The sequence below is a fragment of the Miscanthus floridulus genome, chromosome 1, assembly GCF_019320115.1.
Source record: "Miscanthus floridulus cultivar M001 chromosome 1, ASM1932011v1, whole genome shotgun sequence".
NCBI lineage: Eukaryota > Viridiplantae > Streptophyta > Magnoliopsida > Poales > Poaceae > Miscanthus > Miscanthus floridulus.
Window position 1 is genome coordinate 83,065,520 of NC_089580.1, and position 23,802 is coordinate 83,089,321.

Consider the following 23,802-nt stretch of genomic DNA (forward strand, 5'->3'; position numbering starts at 1 on the left):
CTTGAAATGAAAACTACAAATGATGAGACCCCAAAAACTAATACTCTAACCAATTGTTTGGTTCATAGGACGATCTGGAATGAGACAAGATGACCCTTCTTGCCTCGTGTTTCCCTTGGATGCCCCTATCCCTTGAAATTGAGGGGACCAGCTTATTCTCTCTGAACGACGTTGCTTGTTTGTCTTGTAGCTGCTAGCACAGGTAAAAGCAGGGCTTTAACTGGGCGACACTGTCTTGACTGGGAGGCGCAAAAACCGACGACATAGGCTCGATGGATGGCTTGACGAGGAGTTGGCGATGGCAGGCAAGAAGCTCGGGCTAATTGCACGTGATGGAGCATGGAGCTCATGGCTACTGTTGAGCTTGTGGTGCTGCAAATCTCGGCGGCTGGGCTCTCCAGCGAGCTCGTGTCGCAAGATGGGGTGGAGAGGGCAACACGGGTGTGGGCAAAGATAGTGGCACCGATGGGAGCGGAGAGGCCGCTACGGATGGAGGTGATCAAGCAAAGACAGAGGGCGGTGCTAGGGAGATCCGCTTCTTTTTTCATCCGGAACAGTCTTTTTCTCTCATAAATTTCTTCAGATTTATCCAGATTCCTCCGGAATCCCTCCAAGCGAACGGGGCCGAAAAGGAATAGAGGAAGAAGTTGTTTTTTACATAAGAGAAAAAATGTTAGGTTGACATTTGGGCCCCGCAAATGATTAGGTGGACCCCACACTCGATAGTTGCTCACGGTAAAACGTCATCCATTTTATTTGGTTTCATCCTTCTACCAACCAGAAAATAGAATAAAATCTATCACTCTCAACTAACACATGAGAAAAAGGATAGTCCTATTAAAAAAAAAGATCATTCCTTCCCACGTCATCCTGTACCGAACAAATGTTGGCTCATTCATCATTCATTCAGTAGCTCGATCCGAACAAATGCTTACAACTTGAAGGAAGTAGAAGGAAATTGGGAGCAAGTACATCTCGTAATATTTGGGTTTTTTTAGAAAAACCAGATGAAATCACATGATGTGTTTATGGATGTATGGTTGATCTCTTTGGACATGCTGGGATTTGCCGTAGCGTTAGCAAACGTAATATACTAGTTCATTCAGTAGCTTAATCCGAAACATGTATATTAAATGCTTTCATCCAATGATGCTACTAATCCATCATATAAATTCTTTCACATGACGTTATAAATTTCAGCTTTATATTGGAGGTCTAGGCAATGCTTAACTGCATTTTAAAGTTTATTCACCATTTGATCAATAGTACATACAAAAACTTATCTCGCGACCTTCTAAGTTTTCAACTTGGCACAAACAACAGAGATCAAAGTAAGATAGGCACCTAAACTAGGCCAACATAGTACATGATCACAAACGATGACCAAATGGAACTATTGTCGCAGATCGCAGTTGCTAATACGATGTCCCGGCCGCTTAAGAAAACAATTGCAACGACAACCCGTTACTTAAATGAATGTCTGAATATGATTGCGATCCACATTTGCATGAGCTTCTCGGTTTAAAACACCCAAAGCATGTGCGGGCACACAAAACTTCACGGCAGTTCATTCATCAACACAAAAGAAGCAGAAAAGGAAAACCTAGCGAAAACGCCAGCGGCGGCCAAAAAGCGATTTTTTGCTCTCGCTCGCTGAATTCACTCGCAGGCCAGCGGCGGCGGCGGCCTCCTCTCTCATATACCCTAAACCACCCCCATTCCCCACTCAATCTCGCCATGGAAGCGGACGAGGCCTCGGCGCCGCCTCCCCCGCCGTGGGCGCAGAACAAGTCGGCCGCGGCCATCGAGGCCTCGTCGGGCCCGCTCGCCGCCGCGGCCTCCCGCCTCTCGGCCCGCTCCCGTGCGCTCCCCTCGTCCCGCGACTTCCACTTCTACAACAACTTCCCGGCCTTCAAATCCCCCGTCGGCGCCGCGGCCGCCAAGGCCGACGCCTCCCTCGGCGTGCTCGGCGCGGCCCCGCTTCTCCCGACGCGGCAGCAGCAGCCGTTCCCAGGGGGCGGCGACCTCTACGACGCGTACGACTGGCTCGTCGCCCTCAACGACGACCTGCTCGAGCGTTTCGGCGCCTCCACGGACGAGTTCAAGGCGCTGCGGGAGAAGGAGGAGGCCTCCGGGCGGAGGGCGGCGCCGGAGGCTGGGGACGGGGACGGGGACGGGGACGGGTTCCAAGTGGTGTGCGGGAAGAAGAAAAAGAAGGTGGGCGATGTGGGTGAGGAACGCGTTGGAAGAGTTGAGGCGTTTGGGGGTTCTGGCTCTGTGAAGATGGTCACCAAGGACAAGGCGGCCGCGCCGGGGGTGAAGGCGAAGGTGCCCTTCCACATCCGAACCATCCCACGGCCGCAGGATGTGTACCGCATTGTGGTGGACAACTCCAGCAAGCCGTTCGAGCATGTATTGCTTGAGCGCAGCGAGGATGGCACTCGTGTCGTGCACCCATTGGTTAGTGTTTCTCTGCACAATTTTTGTTAATCTCACATCAAAGCAATGCCACTTTCTTAATATCTGATTCTCACCCACCGAGACACAGAAACAATACTTCGGCTTACTGTTTGTATGTTGTGTTTGATTTGACTAATTTAAAGACAGAATAAAGATGTAGAGAAGCGCTTTTCTGTTTGGTAGCGTGTACATAGGATCAATGGGTTTTACATGTGTCTGGTGATGGATCATGTGAAAATGTGTATCAACCATATAGTTGAGAATCAATGCAACATTATTACGAATTGATTATGCTTGATTTTTATGGAAACACAATGGATTTCAAAATAGTGTGTGTTTGGGTGTGTGTGTGTGTGGGGGGTGGGGGGGTGGGGACATTCAATTCATTCCTGGCGACTTGATAGGATGCAAAATCCATGCATGCAGAAAATCTCGTCACCAAGGCATCACAAATTTAGCCTCAGCATTAGAGAAGTATATGCTGTTGTCCATGTTCTGCATTTGTATATCAAATGTACAAAACAATTAATTTGCATGCATGTCCTGTATTTGCAGGAAAAACTCCCTGTTGAACAACTAATCAGCAGAAATGTTCCTGATAGTGAGCCAGTTAAGCCACCCGCTTTAGATGACACTCCTTTTACATTTGTTGAAGACCTGAAAACCTTGGAGGTGCTAGCCACAAAGCTGAAGAATGCAACTGAGTTTGCTGTAAGTGTGCTTCTTCCTTGTTGATGCCTCCAATAGATCAATGATTGTGACAATTGCATGTCACGCAGTTTACTTAGATATAATTGTCATCATGCTTAAGTTCATACTGTTTACTGTGAGTATTCAGGAGGCTTGTTTACTTTGATTGTGTCCAAGTACCAACTGAGATTAGGAATTTGAAGGTAGCATTGTGTGTCATCATACTTAAGTTCTAGCTGTTGAACATTAATTTCTGTACTGGTGCTATCATGTGCATTGAGAATTTCTGTTTTGTAAGTGTACATTGAGAATTAAGGGTCAGTCTGCACTACCAACCTAATGTCGGCGGATGAACGGCAGTGGTGAAGCTTCACATAAATGTGAGAGGGGGCCACTAGTGCTAAAAGAGCTAGGTTAGTAATGTTTAAGTATAAAACTTTAAGGGGGGGGGGGGGGGGGGGGGGGGGGGGCCCTTTTGGCCTCAATGAAGATCTGCCAGTGATGAATGACAACAGACCAGCAGAAGCTAGCTTAGATTTCGACTGAAGGGTTCAGAGGACGAGAACACGCTCTTAGTGGGTGAGCTGGATCCCTTTGCTACTCTATTGTATGTTCAATCCCTTACATGGGTGTGTAGGCGGCCTTTTATACCCTGGCTGCAATGCCCGCCCCCCACACCAGTGCCCGCCCGCCACACCAGCGCCCGCCCGCCCTCGTGGAGCCCCAGGGAGCCACACACCGTACTCTGGCTGCAATGCAGCGCTGCTCCTCACCGTCAGCCCACCTTCCCCCACACCTCAGCGTTGGCGCCAGGAAAACCGCGATGGCACGGTGCGCCGTTAGACCCAGCGCGTGCCCCTTGACGTGACTGAGGCAGTCAATGATGGTGGCGTCTGCCCCCGCGCCGTGCGTGCCTTAGCATTTCCATCTCATTTAATGCACACAGTCCTGGGCATCGGGGTGCAGTCAGGGGTAATGTCAAAACGGCCTAGCACCTTCCCAATGCCCTGGGCAGGTGCGTCCCATCGCTGCCCAGCAGCTGCTCGCCCGACTAGGCTCGGAACCTGCTTGGCCGGGACGCAAGTGCCAAGCACACCAGCATCCCACAGGTGACCAGGCGCTGAGGGCCACGTCTGGTCTTCCTCGGTTTGGTCACTACACTCCTGTTCACTGTCCGGGCCTTAGTGGGCCAGCCCCCCGTTTGAGTCAGCCATCATGGCCCACCATGTGCCTGGCAGGATGCCCGATCCTGTGGCACCGACATCTAATAAATTGAGATTTCACACATCAACTGTTGGATGGGTGCAACAGTGAGTTATGCATGTTGAATGTGTTAATTGTCATCATATCAGCCATCAAATTCAAACTATTGTTCTTAATTATCAGTACTGTGGTGAATATGATGGATCCTAGTATAGTAATGTCATATCTGCTGCCAATTTAGGGCTTAGGCATTTTAATGTGCACAAAGTGGTTAGATATATTGTTGTTGTACAGAATTAGGGGAACACCTCACACCCAATTGGGGGGGGGGGGGGGTTGGTTTTTATATATATGGTCAATTACAACTTGGAGTATAAGTAACAGTTGTCCATTACCTTCTTTGCTTGTTTAGATTCCTTGGCAGTTTGTTAGTTCTACCGTCTTATCACTCAAAATACTTTGGTTGAATTTCACCATTTATTGATGCATCACATTTTCTAGAAGAGATTTCTACTCTATATTGTTAAACATAATGTTTGGAAATTACATGCACTCCTATTTTCTCTATGTTGTGCTGTCGTAAAAGTTATTTCTTTGCGTGATTATGCATCTATGCACTGAGCACTGTTTATTAATTAAAATATTTTGACCCTTTGTCTGATCATTTCAGGTCGATTTGGAACACAACCATTATAGGTCGTTTCAGGGTTTGACATGTTTGATGCAGATTTCAACAAGAACAGAGGACTTTATTGTTGACACTCTTAAGCTTCGTAAATATCTTGGTGATTATCTAAGAGATTTTTTCAGAGATCCAACCAAGAAAAAGGTGCAATATACTTGCTTTCTATACATTTATATTTTGTAATGTGTCTAAAACTGTAGTTTCTTATTGGTCTTATGACAAATAGGTAATGCATGGCGCAGGTCGTGATATAATATGGCTTCAACGAGACTTCAGCATATATGTGTGCAACCTTTTTGACACAGGCCAGGTATGGTGCACAAAGCATGATTATGTCCATAGTTCATACATTTTACTTCTGATTCTTTTACTTGTCATTTTTTTTTGTTATACTTAGTCGTCATCTTAATGAAGGGCGGGCCTGGTGCAAGCGGTAGAGTCTTACCGCATGTGACCGGAAGGTCCCGGGTTCGAGTCGCGGTCTCCTTGCATTGCACAGGCGAGGGTAAGGCTTGCCACTGACACCCTTCCCCAGACCCCCCGCACAGAGCGGGAGCTCTCTGCACTGGGTACGCCCCCCTTAGTCGTCATCTTAATGTTTTGTTAACTGAAACTTGATCTTTTCCTCCAACTTAAAATAGGCTTCAAAGGTCATGCAGATGGACCGCAACAGCTTGGAGCATCTTTTGCACCATTTCTGTGAAGTGACCGCAAATAAAGAGTGCGTGATTTCTTTTTACCTTCTTAACGCTTCTAGTTTACAGGTTCCATGTCTTGGGAAATTGGGAACTGTAAAGCATGATATACATTTTCCTGCAGATACCAAGCTGCTGATTGGAGATTGAGGCCCCTTCCTGATGAAATGATCAAGTACTGTGCATTGATATTCTGTCCTTTGATATCATGTATTTTTAATATTTCTTTTTATCATTTTCCATCCTGACTCCAGAGAATAATTTCCACCAAGTGTATCTCATTGTGATTGCTGTGTGCAGATATGCTAGAGAGGATACACACTATCTGCTATATATATACGACCTGATGAGATTGAGACTAGTGAACGAGTCATCAGGTGAAAATGATCTTCTTTTAGAGGTAAATCTTTGTTTCGTTAGTGCATTTTCCCGTCTTCCCTATCTATTGTCCAACTTTGGGTGTGTTTGGGACCACGGTCGTCGACTGCGCGGTGCGGTATGGGCACCGCGAGCTCCGAGTCGCGGTGGCGTAAACGCGAGCACCGCGAGCAGCTAGTTCATTTTCGCGACTCCCGTGCCAAGTGCGGTTGAAAGAATCATCACGGCCGCAGGGCGTTTGGCGCGATTGTTCGATTCTTTCCACCGTCACCACGGAATACGCGGTCCCAAACACGCCCTTTACTGGACTTGCTCAGTATTCTCTTCCTCTGGTATTCTCCTCTAGATTAATGTAGAGCACTGGAGCAGCTGGCTCTGCAATCAATTATCTATATTAGCAGGGTGGACATTTCTCTTCTTTTTTCTATTTCATATGTAAACTACTAAATTTCACTGTTTATTAATCTGTGAGACAAGTGTGGTAGGCCCTATTGTATAAAATGGAGATGTCTTAAAATTAAGATTCGCGTCTTACTTACCTGAGTTGTTGCATTCTTCAATGTGTGTTTTTATATCTTATTAACTGATTTTGAACACTGATCACATGCATTTTTTCTCATTCCACCCTTATTGCTTACAGATTCACTTTTCCTGTGTGTGTGACCATACATCATACGGGCAGGAACAACTAAACTGATGTTTCTTTAGTTTACTGCAGGTTTGCAAGCGCAGCAATGACATTTGCTTGCAACTATATGAGAAGGAGCAGCTGACTGATACATCATATCTACATATACATGGGTCTGTATTGTGCTTGCTTTAATGTGGCTTTATTCAATAGATTACAAAATCTATTGAAGTTTTGTAATATTTGTTTATTCAATTGCAGGTTGAAAGAAAACAAGCTGAACGCAAGACAGCTGTCAGTTCTTTCCGTAAGTACATTATTCCTCCTTTTCAGGGCATCATACTGGCGTTAACCAGGCCGCAACATTGAAGTAATTGTAAAAAAACATTCTATTACCCGTCATCTAATTTCTTTTCCTTTTCCCTCCCAGAGTCTATATCGATGGAGAGATGGCATTGCCCGTGCTGAGGATGAGAGCACTGGCTATATATTACCCAATAGGACTCTACTTGAGATAGGTTTATTACTAATCTCAACCTATTTAGCTGTATTGCTTTGCTTGCCTTGGCTAATAACTTTGCCATTGATTTTTGGATTTATAGCAAAGGAGATGCCTGTCACAAGTGGGAAGTTAAAAAGAATTGTTAAATCAAGAAATCCGTTTCTTGAGCGCAGTCTCAAAGATGTTATTAACAATATAAGGGATGCCATAGCAGCTTCTGGTGCTTTTGAAAGAATAGCGGAGCAGCTGAAGAAGGGAAAGCTGGAAGAGGTTGTTATCTGATTTTAACTTAACATGTCTTCCACATTACTATGAGATTTCTATTCAGTTTGCTGGATTTCATTTGAACTGAAAATATGGTTTTCTGCAGTTAACAGTGGCAGATGTGAAGAACAGCAGTGAGGACACTGAAATGATTCCTGCTGTTGATGTTGATAACATTGAAGATCCGAATGATGGATCTGCTGTAGTTTCTGCAGTGATTACAGATGTTGGTGCTGCTCCCTGTATGGGGACTATTACAAGCGAAGCTTCTTTGGGTAATATGCATTTAGAGGACGTTGCGCCCGAAACAAAGGATTCGGGTACTTCATCAGTGTTTACTGGACCGGCAGATAAGGAAAAACTGAGCAATGACCAGCAGCAAGTAAGAAAAAATCATTTTACATATGTTCCTCTGTATTTCTGGCCTTGTATTTAAACAGTTGAATTATCCAGGCAGCAAAGGCTACTGTTCAAGTATCAAAGAGGCCTACAGCTTTTGGAGCTCTGTTTGGAAAACCAGCTGCTGGAAGAAGGCCAGATCTTTTCCTAGGGGTTTCAAATGTTCAGGTATTATCTGTTGTACATTTTTCTCTATCAGAACTGTTGATCTCAGTGGTGGTGGTATTGAAGCCTTGTATCTAGGAAGATGCCCTTTCCATGAATCGAATTACTGCTTTGCTGAAACATTAAGTGCATTGCTAGAGTTTTGACATGCTTGGTATTTGCAACTCTTTGATGAGCATGCATCAGCGCAACATAGTAGAACCTAAGTTCGCCGATTGTTGATTTACTGGCTTTATTAACTTCGATTTGCTGTTGTATTTAAGTTGGGTTCTCGTACCACTCTGGTAGCTTTTGATATGGAATGCTTGATGGCCACAGTTGTCCTGACTTATGTTGTTTGTGTGATAACTTAAGGGTAAGACTAAGGTGGACAAGATAACGTCTTCCGTGGTACTTCCTTTTCATCATTTCTCTGGTGGTGCAAAACCATCATCAGCTGTCCTCCCAGCGAAAGAATCGTTGCATTCTGAACCAGAAAGCATCAAACACAGTGATCCAGCTTGTCAGTTGGAAGAAATGATACAGTTGGACATGGAAACAGACGAGCCACAACCACCAGAAAATGGCAACGAGGATGGACACTGTGAGACTGAAGACACTGAGATGTCAAAGTCCCCTTCAGATGACCCCTCTGGTACCAAGCAACGATTCCGAACACTCAACGAAGAAAGAAACGTTCAGCAGAATCAGAAGACACCTTGAGAATTCGAATTTAGTGTTCCGGTGGTCCCTTTTGATTATGCCGAAGCCAGAAAGAATCTCGTGTCTAGTGAGCCTAAAGCTGAGATGAGAAAAGACGATGCGGTTGCAAGGGCCATAAATCTAGACTCTGGAGATAAGCGGATGGCTTCAAAAAAGATAGGCGGGGAAGAGAACGAGGGAAATTTCTAGCATCCAAGAAGACGGCAGGCTTTCCCGCCTTCTGGCAATCGAAGTGCTACATATCACTAGTAAGTTGAGATGTATAACTGACGAAATTGGATTATTCCAAAAATTGTGGGCAAAAGAGTACCCTAAAAGGGTAAACACGCGTTGTATGTTCTATTTGTATTTGCACTGGGATATCTCGGAGACAACTTGTTATCTGGCCCTTTCATCATGACTCATGAGGGAAAGAAACCGACGAGACTGCTACTGCACTGCGGTGTCCTGATGTGTTGGTAACATGAACGTGCTAGGTGACTACGAGAACAGTGTTCGGTATTGCATTATTTTTTAAGGTGTTTGGAACATGAGAGCGCCCTAGTAGTTCAGAAGGATGTACATTTTACGATGTTTTCTACACAATCATTGTCGTGTTTTTGCTTTTGAGCTCCAGGGTCCTGTTTTGTTACCGCTCTACAGTTTTTCTCCTAAACTAATTTCCAAACGTGCACTGCATTTCTAAACAGGGTCCACGAGGGCAGTCCCATTGGATAATTTCTTGATGCAGTTTCCAAAAGAGAGCCTACAATAATTTTTATACAAGAGATAACTTAAATGCAACACAAAAAATTGAATGGATCAACTGTGGCAAGCAACCATATAGCCTGATTGCTTTATGCAGATCAGATCAAACATCTCGCAGCAAAGAACAACACAGGTAACTAGTATTTGCACAAGTCTTCACGTGCAAGCATGTTTCAGGGATAAGAAGCTAGCAAAGCTTGTCCACGTTCGTGCACTAGAAAGAAGCAAATCAACATGTCCTTTCGGGCATCCGGCATGCATGCGTACAGCAAGTTCTGCTAGTTTATCGGATGGATAACGATGCGAGCGTGATGCTCGAACGACGGGTTCCGCAGCGCGCGCACCGTGCCCGAATTTTTTGTTTTTTAGCCTCTTTTTTTCAAAATTTTTCATAAATATGCCGAATGTATGCTTTTAAAATCTGGACTTTTAACTCAGTACCATAGTTGGTGGCGCCGGGCTTACATGTCTTGGCGCCATAGGTTTTGGCGCCTAGGTCTTGGGTTCGGCGCAGACGTGGCGGTAACTTGGCAGGCACCTTGACGTCGTAGATCTTAGCGTCGAGCTTGGCGCCGTGGTTATTGGCGCCAAGCTTGGCACCGTGGTTATTGGCGCCGAGAACGGCGCCAAGATCTATGACGTCGAGGTGGTGTTTTAACCCGGCACCCAACCTTCTGCCCGAGCCTTTTTCCTCTTCTTTCTCCTCCCTCTTGTGTTTTCTCTCTCCCCACTGTAACACCTCTGGTGTTTTGACCTAACACTAAAACTTGCCATGTCATCATATGCATTGCAAAGCATTCATGAAGTAGAAAATTTTAAATGCATTCACTAAATAAGCTTTATTTCATAATGTTGTTATTTCATGTGATGTGTTTCAAAACCCTAAATAAAGATCATGACCACAAGGGTCAAATTTCATGTGATCATGTGAGGCCATGTGTCATTTGACTCAAATAACCCTAATGGGCCATGTTACTGGTAAAAAAAATCAAAATTTAAGTAAAAGGAAGACAAATCAAATTTGAATTCAAATTCAATTTATAAAAGTCCTTTTTGCCCCTTTTGACTAATTCAAAATCCATGTGGAATTTGGGGTTGAGGCAAAAAGCAAATTGGAGATTATTTTATGTAGATCAACTTTGGTATTCAAAGTTTTTCAAGTTTACATATAAAATTTGGAGTAATTTTGAAATGATTCAAATGCTCAAATGCACCCCAAATTCAAATTTCAAAATGGAGGCAGAATTTGAAAATATTCCTAGAAGCAAAGTTGTAGAGTTTGAAAAATTGAACAACTTTCATTTTTGGAGATTTTCAACTTCTTTAGAAAATTTGAGAGTAATTTGAAAAATGGACTCAGTGGCAGTTCTGTAAATATTTCAAAAATCAACATCCACCTCTCTGCTTGCCGCCGGCGCCACGCGGAGGTCGCCGCCGATCTGATTTCGCCGCTTTCACGTGCAGTGACACGCCAATACCTCCGTGGCAAGTTCGCCCGTGTGCTGTCAACACCGCACGCCCTCCTTCTTGCTATAAATAGGAGCACACCGTCGTCATTTCGGAGTTTTCCCGTCGACTGCTCGCCGCCGGTGTCCTGCCCGCACTCGCGCAATTCGTCCTCGCCGTAGTATCTAGGGCCAATTGCTTTGGCCAGAAGCTCCGCCTCGCCCTGCCGCTCATTCCCGACCTGCTCACCTCGCCTCTAGCCTGTCAGCACCGCCGCGTGACTTCGTCTTCTTCGGAGCCGGCCGAAGCTCCGCCATCCTCGGTCTCACCGTGGACCCGTCGATCCAGTACATCTCCGTCTTCACCGAGTCTACCTACGTGATCACGGTGAGCTCCTGAACATGAAGATCGTTTAGCTTTAGTCCCTACTGCAGCGTCACTGTGGCTACGCCATACACCGTCGTGCCCAGTCCGCCATGCCCGGCGTGGAGGTGTCTCCGGTGCACCTTCTTTCTTTCTGATAGCTGAGATCGGTTCGGGGAAAAGAGTAGGTCATGTAGGTGTGGTCTGCTTCGCCAGAGCTTCACCGCCAGCGCGTTTTGTCGATCGGAACTAACAGCGCCGCCGTGCGTCTTCTTTGAGTCACTGACAGCGGGCCCTGGCTGTCAGTGCGAGTGAGGAAGAAGAACAGTGCAATTTTTGTATTTTCTGAAATTGTGAATAGTGCTGAAACTTTGGGAATTTGTAGGAAATTCATCATAGCACCAAAAATTCTGAAATTTTGTATGTAGCCTCTGTACATGCTCTAGTATGGTTTAAAATTTGAAACATGAAATTTGAATAAATTTTTAATGTTCAAATATTCAGTCCATTAATTAAAAAATGCAATTTCCATGATTTTTGTAGGCCACTGTATAATTCCAAAAATTATGAAATTTTTTTTGGTACACTAATTTGACATGAGGAAGCTTACATAAAATTTTGAGGTCATTTGGAACAAGTTCATTTTTGGGCTTATTTCCAAATTAATTCAAAAATAAATAAAAGCAAACCCTAAGTGTTTGATTAGTGTTTGATCTTGTTTTGGTCATGTTTTGTGACCAGTAGGGTTCAAGAGCAGTTTGGTCGGAGAATTCACCATAGTGGTCGGAGAGTTCACCGTAGTGGTCGGATAGTTCACCGTAGTGGTCGGAGAATTAGCCGTAGTGGTCGGAGAGTTCACCGTAGTGGTCGGAGAATTAGCCGTAGTGGTCGGAGAGTTCGCCGAAGTGGTCGGAGAGCTCGCCGAAGTGGTCAGTGCTGGCGTGGTCACATCCATTACGAATATGGTTTGGTTAGTTTGGCTTGTAACTGTACCATGAAGGAAAGTTGTATTCAAGGTGTTGTTATATTTCATGCACCATGAAAGTATCATGTTTACATTATCATCATGTTGAAGTATATGCTATTATTTCGTGTAGAATCCGAGAGTGAAACGATTCTAGTTGAGCAAGTTCTGGAAGAATCCCCGGTTGTCACGGGATTCGATAATCGTGGTACTGATCCGGAACCTGAGATCATCAACGAAGGCAAGCCCCGGTTTATGCATTAAATCATTACCTTGTTTACTTTGAAAAGTTTATCACCTATGTTACTTATTGCATTAAGTTGATATGTCAAATGTTACCTACTTGATGCATTGCCTACCTTGTTAATTGTTTACCATCCTTGAAGATGTTTTCATTTACAAAGGCGTAGAATGCTTAGTATGCTTTATGGTAGGCTTTCAAAGTAAAAGTTTTGATATAATCAAAGATGGCATACTGGCCAAAGAAAGAAAGAAGGTAGAATGAACTAGAGACTAGTCGGGTAACTTATCTTGAATGTTGGGTAATGTTGCCGACTATGTCGCTTAAAGGCCACTCATTGTGGATCTTCTGAACGAGACACTTTGTAGTACTGGTCACATACTCCGGTAAGCCTACTTCGGCTAATCCGATGCTAAGACGAATGCACATGCACTGGGAGTGGAGAGATGGCGGGAGTAGCGTGTACCCTCGTGGCTGGAATGTGGCCGGATTTGAGGTGTGCTGTGCTCTCGGGTGGCGTGGAGATGGCTTAGTATAGGAGGATCCGGTAGTGAGGTTGATGTATGCAAGATTAAGTTCTACATATGTCGTGTGATAAGGAATCCCCAGCTGGGACTTGAATCAATTCGAATTGTCGGTGCTCCACGGATATGGAGACTCGATTCATTACAGAAGCAATGCAGGACTGGTGAATTACTAAAATATGAGAAAAGAATGGAATGAGAAGGAATGGAATATGGAAAAGTACAATTAGTTTGAGATAATGAACTAAAGGTCTTAAGGGTAAAATTTGAAAATAGGATAAGAATAGTAAGCTTTTGGCAAAGGACTTTGAATTTTGCTACATTCTTACCTTGTCCCAAACCCCTACATCTTTAAAAGTCTTACACCCCGTTACGTCGGGTTAGTCTTGTTGAGTACCTTTGTACTCAGGGTTTGTTAACCCTTGTTGCAGGTGAGTCACATGCGTAGGCTTGTTTTGGTCCCTGCTGCATGTCTGTGTTTGAAGTCAATGACGATGAGGAGTGATGAATGGCCTTTGGACAAGGCACTAGTTTGTATGATAAATAAAGTTAATGTAATATTATCCCGCTACTATGGTCGTATGACACTTATGGTATTGTAAGTTTGAAAACAACTGGTTTGTAACCTATGTTACGTTAAGACTTTCGTTATCTTTTACTCTGATGTATTTATTTGAATAAACTGTTGTAATCTACAATGACTGTGATTGGGATCCTGTTTGAAAAGAGAATCGTGGATGATTCGGGTTTCCCAAGGACACCCGACAGACCTGTTGAGTTGTTGGGAACTCATGTACGCTATCCGAGGTTTGTTAAGACAACGATAGGTGCACGTGGACCCGATTCCTTAGGAGGTTCTGCCACAGTTGGTATCAGAGCAGTTCCCATCTAAGATCATTGTAGGTTACTTTGGAAAACCTTCAAATTGATTTGGATCAAAGAAAGTAAACTTGATATTTTGAAAGTTCAATTTCTTTCTTCTTACCTTTGATCTAGACTCAATCCTGACTTATTTGAAAAGTTTATGGCAGATAATATGCTTAGGTTTGTCCTATGTATTAAAAATCTAGTACTTATGATTATATAAATCTTTTGTACTTAGATTTGTAAGATCGATTCATGCATCATGCTTGAGCACCTTGCATAATAATTCCCCTTAATAGTGGTTGGGTAAGTAATGTCAATCTCATTCTTGCTAACCTCCATTATCCTCAAGCTATTCTTATAGTCCTACCTTAAATCCTAAAGGCTATGGCAAAGACCAAGAAAACCACATGCAAGTCCACCGGACCTCATGGAGTCCCTCGTCACCAATTAGCACCAAGAAACCACGAGCTTGGTGAAGGAAGTTCCAAGAACATAGGAGAGGAAGGATCTTCAAGCAACCCCGCCAACGTCGAGAACCTTAACAAGGAGCTCAACACTCTTCGTCGAGCTCATGCCAAAGATCAAGAGGAGTTGGCGGAAATGCAAAGGGGCATCACCATGACCATGGAGCTGTGGAATGAAGCCTAGACATGAGAGGATGCGGCCAATGAACGCGTCCATGAGTTGGAGTTCTACGTGGAAGACCTGGAGATGGACAATGCCATTCTTCATGAGAATGTCCACCTGTTGTATGCTCAACTTCATCCTCCTCATGGGGGTGGTGAAGTTACAGATGAAGAAATAATTGTAGATCCAAGAGAAGTCGAGAATGAAGAAGAGGAGGAGGATCCTGAGGAGTTAGTGTACTTCTCAGATGAAGATGAGGTTTCGTCCGATATGGGCACGGATGCCGAAGACTGAGAGCTCGGAGTAGAATTAGTTCCTTTACTGCTTTCCTAGAAAACCAGGGTTGTCTTGTGGGATACAAGACATGTAATTTAAATAAGGACCCTTTGTAGTATGAAACTGTTTAAATGCTTTCAATAAAGAATAATGTAAGTAAACATGTTTCTCTAACAGATGCCTCGTCCTATCACCCGAACTGGTGCTAGTGGCTCGCATGATGATGATGAGTGCCCAAATCCTCCACCAATGCCTTCGACTATGGCAGATGCCATAGCCGCACTCGTCAACGCAACGGCAGAGAATGCTAGGCTGTTAAGGGAATTAGCGCAGAACCAGCAGGCACCATACCCTAATCGTGGCCGTCGTAATGGAAATGACGAGTCAACCTATGTGGATTTTACTGACACACGTCCGCCTGTGTTCTCTAAGGCAGAAGAACCTTTAGAAGCAGACGATTGGCTTAGGACAATAGAGCAAAAGTTCGAGTTGATTCACTGTACCGAGGTTCAGAAACCAAGGTTTGCGGCACAGCAACTCCGAGGAGCTGCTGGTGCCTGGTGGGCAAATTTGGTAGCAGTACAGCCCGCTAGTCACCAAATCAACTGGAGGGAGTTCAAGGATGCCTTCAGGGCACACTATATTCCAGACGGTGTGATGACCATGAAGTTAGAAGAGTTCTTGGCTCTTAAGCAAGGGGAGCACCCGGTGATGCATTATGTTGGGCGTTTCAACCACCTGTCGTAGTATGCTATTGAGTATGTGAATACTGACAAGAAGAAAAAGAATCATTTTCTTAGAGGCCTGAACACTAAACTTCAGACCATGATGGCAACTTATGGTAACGCAACTTACCATGAGACAATCAACATTGCTATCGCTTCGGAGGAGAATTACCGCCGACACAAGGAGGCGAAAAAAAAGAAAATATTTGCTTCCGGATCGTCGAGTGGAAAGCATCAGAAGATAGTATACCATCCTTAGAATCATGGCCGTGCACCATTCCGCCCACAACAAGGCCAAAGCAGGCAGCAAATCTTCATTCGCCCTGCAACTAATACGCCTTATACTCATCAAGCACCGCAGCAGCAAAATAATACAAATAATGCAAACCGCAATGCTACTCCCCAGAATCACAATTTTCCATGCTATAATTGTGGTAAACCCGGATATTTTTCCCGAGAATGTCCGTATCCTAGGAAGAACAATCCTGATGCACCCAAAGCCCCTGTTACTCAAGCTCAGAATCAGTACAAGGGCAATGCTCAGATCAATCAGAAGGGTCAGGCCGAGAAGAAAACTGAAAGGGTATTCTATACTCAGGTGAAATCTATTCCAGAAGGAGAACCAGTTATGATGGGTATATTTCCCATTGCTAAGCATCCTGCAATTACCTTATTTGATTCTGGTGCATCCCATACATTCATCAATCGTATATTTGTTGTGAAGCATGAGATAGCTATTGGGGAAACAAAAGAACCATATCATATACAGTCGCCCGAGGGACGAATCTGTACAAGGGAGGTAGTTCAGCATGTACCTATTGATTTAGGAGGTTATGAGTTCCCTACCAATATGCTGATATTAAAGGATCAAGATATAGATGTGATCCTTGGTATGAACTGGTTAACTCAGCACGGGGCTATCATAGATGTCCTGCGTAGAACCATAAGGGTAAATGCACCTAGCAGCAAAACCCAACTTCTCATCCAACTTCCCTTTCCTAAGAGTACAATGGAAATAGTCTGTGCAACTATTGTTGAAGGAGCCGAGAAAATTCTAGTGGTATGTGAGTTTACGGATGTCTTTCCCGATGATCTGCCTGGTCTGCCACCAGACCGAGATATAGAGTTCAGAATTGATCTGAAACCAGGAACAGCACCAGTGTCCAGAAGAGCATATAGGATGCCACCCAAAGAACTAGCAGAATTAAAAATGCAACTACAAGAGTTGTTAGACAAGAGGTTTCATTCAACCCAGTTCATCACCTTGGGGATGCCCTGCTATCTTCGTGAAGAAGAAGGACCAAACCTTAAGGTTATGTGTTGACTATCGGCCATTAAATGAAGTCACCATAAAGAACAAATACCCCTTACCCCGAATTGATTTGCTTTTTGATCAACTTGCGGGAGCTAAGGTATTCTCGAAGATAGACTTAAGATCAGGCTACCACCAGATTAAGACCAGACATGAAGATATGCCAAAGACAGCATTAACTACCCGATATGGTCTATATGTGTATTTAGTCATGTCTTTTGGGCTGACCAATGCCTCGGCTCATTTCATGTACCTGATGAACTCAGTTTTCATGCCCGAGTTGGATAAGTTTGTCATGGTGTTTATTGATGACATTCTTATCTACTCTAAGAGCAAAGAGGAACATGCGGAACATCTCCGTATTGTTCTACAAAGATTAAGAGATCACCAACTATATGCCAAATTCAGCAAATGTGCATTTTGGTTGGAGGAAGTACAATTTTTGGGTCATGTGCTATCTGCTGAAGGTATAGCTGTTGATCCGAGCAAGGTAGAAGAAGTCCTTAACTGGAAAGCACCTACAACTGTTCATCAAGTTCGTAGTTTTCTGGGGTTGGCAGGGTATTACCATCGGTTTATCCCTGACTTCTCCAGAATTGCGAAGCCAATTACTGGATTGCTGAAAAATCAAACTAAGTTTGTATGGTCAATAGAATGTGAAGAGGCCTTTCAGACATTGAAGAAGTTGCTGACAACTGCACCAGTTTTAGCATAACCTGATATCGATAGGCCATTTGATATCTATTGTGATACATCTGGAATTGGTATTGGCTGTGTTCTTATGCAAGAAGGCAGAGTCATAGCATATGCTTCCAGACAACTCAAGAAGCATGAAGAACATTATCCCACCCATGATCTTGAATTAGCTGCTGTTGTCCATTCACTCAAGATTTGGCAACATTATTTATTGGGCAATATATGTCATATCTATACGGATCACAAAAGTTTGAAATACATCTTCACCCAGTCAGAATTGAATATGAGGCAAAGAAGATGGTTGGAACTTATTAAAGATTATGATTTAGAAGTGCACTATCATCCGGGCAAGGCTAATGTGATTGTCGATGCCCTGAGTCGCAAGAGTCATTGTCATTGCCTAATTGTAGAACCTATGCAGCGAACATTGTGTCAAGAGATGGAGCATCTGGATTTACAAATCATAGAACAAGGTTCCCTGTCCAATATTGTAGTTGAGTCCACTATCAAAGATCAGATCATTGCTGCTCAACAGAAAAGTAAGGGCATAGCCCATATTAAGGATAAAGTCAGATCTGGGAGACCAACATGTTTCAAGATTGATGAATCAGATGTCGTATGGTTCAAGGATAGATTGGTAGTACCCAAAAATCCAGAGCTGCGAAAGCAGATTCTTGATGAAGCTCATTCTACAAGATACTCCATTCATCCGGGTAGCAACAAAATGTATCATGATCTGAGAAAGAGATATTGGTAGACCAAAATAAAAATAGAAATAGCTCAATATGTAGCCAAGTGTGATATTTGTCAGAGAGTCAAAGCGGTTCATATGAAGACTGCAGGTCCATTACATTCGTTGCCAGTTCCATCTTGGAAGTGGGAAGATATTTGTATGGACTTCATCGTGGGATTGCCTAGGACATCTGCAGGCTACAATTCAATATGGGTTATTGTTGATCGTCTAACCAAGATAGCTCATTTATTACCAGTCAGAGATAAATATCGAGCGGAGCAGTATGCAAAGCTTTATCTTGATAGAATCTTCAGTCTACATGGGGCACCCAAGACCATTGTCTCTGACAGAGGGTCATTGTTCATATCCAAGTTTTGAAAAAGTCTACATGAGTCTTTAGGAACTAAACTTATCCGTAGTTCTGCTTATCATCCGCAAACAGATGGACAGACTGAAAGGGTAAATCAAATTCTTGAAGATATGTTGAGAGCATGTGTCCTTTCCTTTGGTACTAAATGGGATGAATGTCTTCCCTTAGCTGAATTCTCGTATAACAATAGCCATCAAGAGAGCATTAAAATAGCACCATTCGAAGCACTGTATGGCCGTAGATGCCAAACACCTTTAAATTGGTCAGAAGCTGGAGAACGTTGGTTCTTTGGACCGGATGTGGTCAAGGAAGCTGAAGAGAAAGTTAAACTCATACAAGCCAATATGAAGGTAGCTCAATCCCGACAGAAAAGCTATGCTAATAAGAGTAGACGACCGCTAGAATTCAAAGTGGGAGATTATGTCTACCTCTGGTACCAAGCAACGATTCCGAACACTCAACGAAGAAAGAAACGTTCAGCAGAATCAGAAGACACCTTGAGAATTCGAATTTAGTGTTCCGGTGGTCCCTTTTGATTATGCCGAAGCCAGAAAGAATCTCGTGTCTAGTGAGCCTAAAGCTGAGAGGAGAAAAGACGATGCGGTTGCAAGGGCCATAAATCTAGACTCTGGAGATAAGCGGATGGCTTCAAAAAAGATAGGCGGGGAAGAGAACGAGGGAAATTTCTAGCATCCAAGAAGACGGCAGGCTTTCCCGCCTTCTGGCAATCGAAGTGCTACATATCACTAGTAAGTTGAGATGTATAACTGACGAAATTGGATTATTCCAAAAATTGTGGGCAAAAGAGTACCCTAAAAGGGTAAACACGCGTTGTATGTTCTATTTGTATTTGCACTGGGATATCTCGGAGACAACTTGTTATCTGGCCCTTTCATCATGACTCATGAGGGAAAGAAACCGCCGAGACTGCTACTGCACTGCGGTGTCCTGATGTGTTGGTAACATGAACGTGCTAGGTGACTACGAGAACAGTGTTCGGTATTGCATTATTTTTTAAGGTGTTTGGAACATGAGAGCGCCCTAGTAGTTCAGAAGGATGTACATTTTACGATGTTTTCTACACAATCATTGTCGTGTTTTTGCTTTTGAGCTCCAGGGTCCTGTTTTGTTACCGCTCTACAGTTTTTCTCCTAAACTAATTTCCAAACGTGCACTGCATTTCTAAACAGGGTCCACGAGGGCAGTCCCAATGGATAATTTCTTGATGCAGTTTCCAAAAGAGAGCCTACAATAATTTTTATACAAGAGATAACTTAAATGCAACACAAAAAATTGAATGGATCAACTGTGGCAAGCAACCATATAGCCTGATTGCTTTATGCAGATCAGATCAAACATCTCGCAGCAAAGAACAACACAGGTAACTAGTATTTGCACAAGTCTTCTTCACGTGCAAACATGTTTCAGGGATAAGAAGCTAGCAAAGCTTGTCCACGTTCGTGCACTAGAAAGAAGCAAATCAACATGTCCTTTCGGGCAGCAGGCATGCATGCGTACAGCAAGTTCTGCTAGTTTATCGGATGGATAACGATGCGAGCGTGATGCTCGAACGACGGGTTCCGCAGCGCGCGCACTGTGCCCGAAATTTTTGTTTTTTAGCCTCTTTTTTTTCAAATTTTTTCATAAATATGCCGAATGTATACTTTTAAAATCTGGACCCTTAACTCAGTATCATAGTTGGTGGCGTCGAGCTTACATGTCTTGGCGCCATAGGTTTTTGGTGCCTAGGTCTTGGGTTCGACGCAGACGTGACGGTAACTTGACAGGCACCTTGGCGTCATAGATCTTAGCGTCGAGCTTGGCGCCGTGGTTATTGGCGCCGAGAACGGCGCCAAGATCTATGACGTCGAGGTGGTGTTTTAACCCGGCACCCAACATTCTGCCCGAGCCTTTTTTCTCTTCTTTCTCCTCCCTCTTGTGTTTTTTCTCTCCCCACTGTAACACCTCTGGTGTTTTGACCTAACACTAAAACTTGCCATGTCATCATATGCATCGCAAAGCATTCATGAAGTAGAAAATTTTGAATGCATTCACTAAATAAGCTTTATTTCATAATGTTGTTATTTCATGTGATGTGTTTCAAAACCCTAAATAAAGATCATGACCACAAGGGTCAAATTTCATGTGATCATATGAGGCCATGTGTCATTTGACTCAAATAACCCTAATGGGCCATGTTACTGGTCAAAAAAAATCAAAATTTAAGTAAAAGGAAGACAAATCAAATTTGAATTCAAATTCAATTTATAAAAGTCATTTTTGTCCCTTTTGACTAATTCAAAATCCATGTGGAATTTGGAGTTGAGGCAAAAAGCAAAGTTGGAGATTATTTTATGTAGATCAACTTTGGTATTCAAAGTTTTTCAAGTTTACATATAAAATTTGGAGTAATTTTGAAATGATTCAAATGCTCAAATGCACCCCAAATTCAAATTTCAAAATGGAGGCAGAATTTGAAAATATTCCTAGAAGCAAAGTTGTAGAGTTTGAAAAATTGAACAACTTTCATTTTTGGAAATTTTCAACTTCTTTAGAAAATTTGAGAGTAATTTGAAAAATGGACTCAGTGGCAGTTCTGTAAATATTTCAAAAATCAACATCCACCTCTCTGCTTGCCGCCGACGCCACGCGGAGGTCGCCGCCGATCTGATTTCGTCGCTTTCACGCACAGTGACACGCCAATACCTCCGTGGCAAGTTCGCCCGTGTGCTGTCAACACCGCACGCCCTCCTTGCTATAAATAGGAGCACGCCGTCGTCATTTCGGAGTTTTCCCGTCGACTGCTCGCCGCCGGTGTCCTGCCCGCACTCGCGCAATTCGTCCTCGCCGTAGTATCTAGGGCCATTTGCTTTGGCCAGAAGCTCCGCCTCGCCCTGCCGCTCATTCCCGACCTGCTCGCCTCGCCTCTAGCCTGTCAGCACCGCCGCGCGACTTCGTCTTCTTCGGAGCCGGCTGGAGCTCCGCCATCCTCGGTCTCACCGTGGACCCGTCGATCCAGTACATCTTCGTCTTCACCGAGTCTACCTACGTGATCACGGTGAGCTCCTGAACGTGAAGATCGTTTAGCTTTAGTCCCTACTACAGCGTCACCGTGGCTACGCCGTACACCGTCGTGCCCAGTCCGCCATGCCCGGCGTGGAGGTGTCTCCGGTGCACCTTCTTCCTTTCTGATAGCTGAGATCGGTTCGGGGAAAAGAGTAGGTCATGTAGGTGCGGTCTGCTTCGCCAGAGCTTCACCGCCGGCGCGTTTTGCCGATCGGAACTAACAGCGCCGACGTGCGTCTTCTTTGAGTCACTGACAGCGGGGCCTGGCTGTCAGTGCGAGTGAGGAAGAAGAACAGTGCAATTTTTGTATTTTCTGAAATTGTGAATAGTGCTAAAACTTTGGGAATTTGTAGGAAATTCATCATAGCTCCAAAAATTCTGAAATTTTGTATGTAGCCTCTGTACATGCTCTAGTATGGTTTAAAATTTGAATAAATTTTTAATGTTCAAATATTCAGTCCATTAATTAAAAAAATGCAATTTCCATGATTTTTGTAGGCCACTGTATAATTCCAAAAATTATGAAATTTGTTTTGGTACACTAATTTGACATGAGGAAGCTTACATAAAATTTTGAGGTCATTTGGAACAAGTTCATTTTTGGGCTTATTTCCAAATTAATTCAAAAATAAATAAAAGCAAACCATAAGTGTTTGATCTTGTTTTGGTCATGTTTTGTCGGAAAATTCGCCGTAGTGGTCGGAGAGTTCACCGTAGTGGTCGGAGAGTTCACCGTAGTGGTCGGATAGTTCACCATAGTGGTCGGAGAATTAGCCATAGTGGTCGGAGAGTTCACCGTAGTGGTCGGAGAATTAGCCGTAGTGGTCGGAGAGTTCACCGTAGTGGTCGGAGAGTTCACCGAAGTGGTCGGAGAGCTCGCCGAAGTGGTCGGTGCTGGCGTGGTCACATCCATTACGAATATGGTTTGGTTAGTTTGGCTTGTAACTGTACCATGAAGAAAAGTTGTATTCAAGGTGTTGTTATATTTCATGCACCATGAAAGTATCATGTTTACATTATCATCATGTTGAAGCATATGCTATTATTTCATGTAGAATCCGAGAGTGAAACGATTCTAGTTGAGCAAGTTCTGGAAGAATCCCTGGTTGTCACGGGATTCGATAATCGTGGTACTGATCCGGAACCCAAGATCGTCAACGAAGGCAAGCCCCGGTTTATGCATTAAACCATTACCTTGTTTACTTTGAAAAGTTTATCACCTATGTTACTTATTGCATTAAGTTGATATGTCAAATGTTACCTACTTGATGCATTGCCTACCTTGTTAATTGTTTACCATCCTTGAAGATGTTTTCATTTACAAAGACGTAGAATGCTTAGTATGCTTTATGGTAGGCTTTCAAAGTAAAAGTTTTGATATAATCAAAGATGGCATACTGGCCAAAGAAAGAAAGAAGGTAGAATGAACTAGAGACTAGTCGGGTAACTTATCTTGAATGTTGGGTAATGTTGCCGACTATGTCGCTTAAAGGCCACTCATTGTGGATCTTCTGAACGAGACACTTTGTAGTACTGGTCACATACTCCGGTAAGCCTACTTCGGCTAATCTAATGCTAAGACGAATGCCCACGCACTGGGAGTGGAGAGATGGCGGGAGTAGCGTGTATCCTCGTGGCTGGAATGTGGCTGGATTTGAGGTGTGCTGTGCTCTCGGGTGGCGTGGAGACGGCTTAGTATAGGAGGATCTGGTAGCGAGGTTGATGTATGCAAGATTAAGTTCTACATATGTCGTGTGATAAGGAATCCCTAGCTGGGACTTGAATCAATTCGAATTGTCGGTGCTCCACGGATATGGAGACTCGATTCATTACAGAAGCAATGCAGGACTGGTGAATTACTAAAATATGAGAAAAGAATGGAATGAGAAGGAATGGAATATGGAAAAAGTACAATTAGTTTGAGATAATGAACTAAAGGTCTTAAGGGTAAAATTTGAAAATGGGATAAGAATAGTAAGCTTTTGGCAAAGGACTTTGAATTTTGCTACATCCTTACCTTGTCCCAAACCCCTGCATCTTTAAAAGTCTTACACCCCGTTACGTCGGGTTAGTC

General features: G+C 43.7%; 1 protein-coding gene across 3 annotated transcripts; it reads left to right on the forward strand.

Annotated features, from left to right (window-relative positions):
* Positions 1-1,584: 1,584 nt before the first annotated feature.
* LOC136536925 (protein RRP6-like 2) lies at positions 1,585-20,235 on the forward strand. 3 transcript variants are annotated; one of them, XM_066529068.1, is made up of 14 exons: positions 1,585-2,460; positions 3,016-3,171; positions 5,024-5,182; positions 5,265-5,348; positions 5,680-5,759; positions 5,858-5,908; positions 6,034-6,133; positions 6,830-6,912; positions 7,001-7,046; positions 7,170-7,257; positions 7,342-7,511; positions 7,612-7,887; positions 7,959-8,072; positions 19,853-20,235. In XM_066529068.1, the coding sequence occupies exons 1-14, from the start codon at positions 1,738-1,740 to the stop codon at positions 19,886-19,888; spliced, it is 2,166 nt and encodes a 721-aa protein (XP_066385165.1). In that variant the 5' UTR covers positions 1,585-1,737; the 3' UTR covers positions 19,889-20,235. The 3 variants fall into 3 exon arrangements, with proteins under 3 accessions (XP_066385165.1, XP_066385161.1, XP_066385159.1); XM_066529064.1 differs by lacking the exon at positions 19,853-20,235 and adding an exon at positions 9,461-9,593; XM_066529062.1 differs by lacking the exon at positions 19,853-20,235 and adding an exon at positions 8,424-9,301.
* Positions 20,236-23,802: the final 3,567 nt, after the last annotated feature.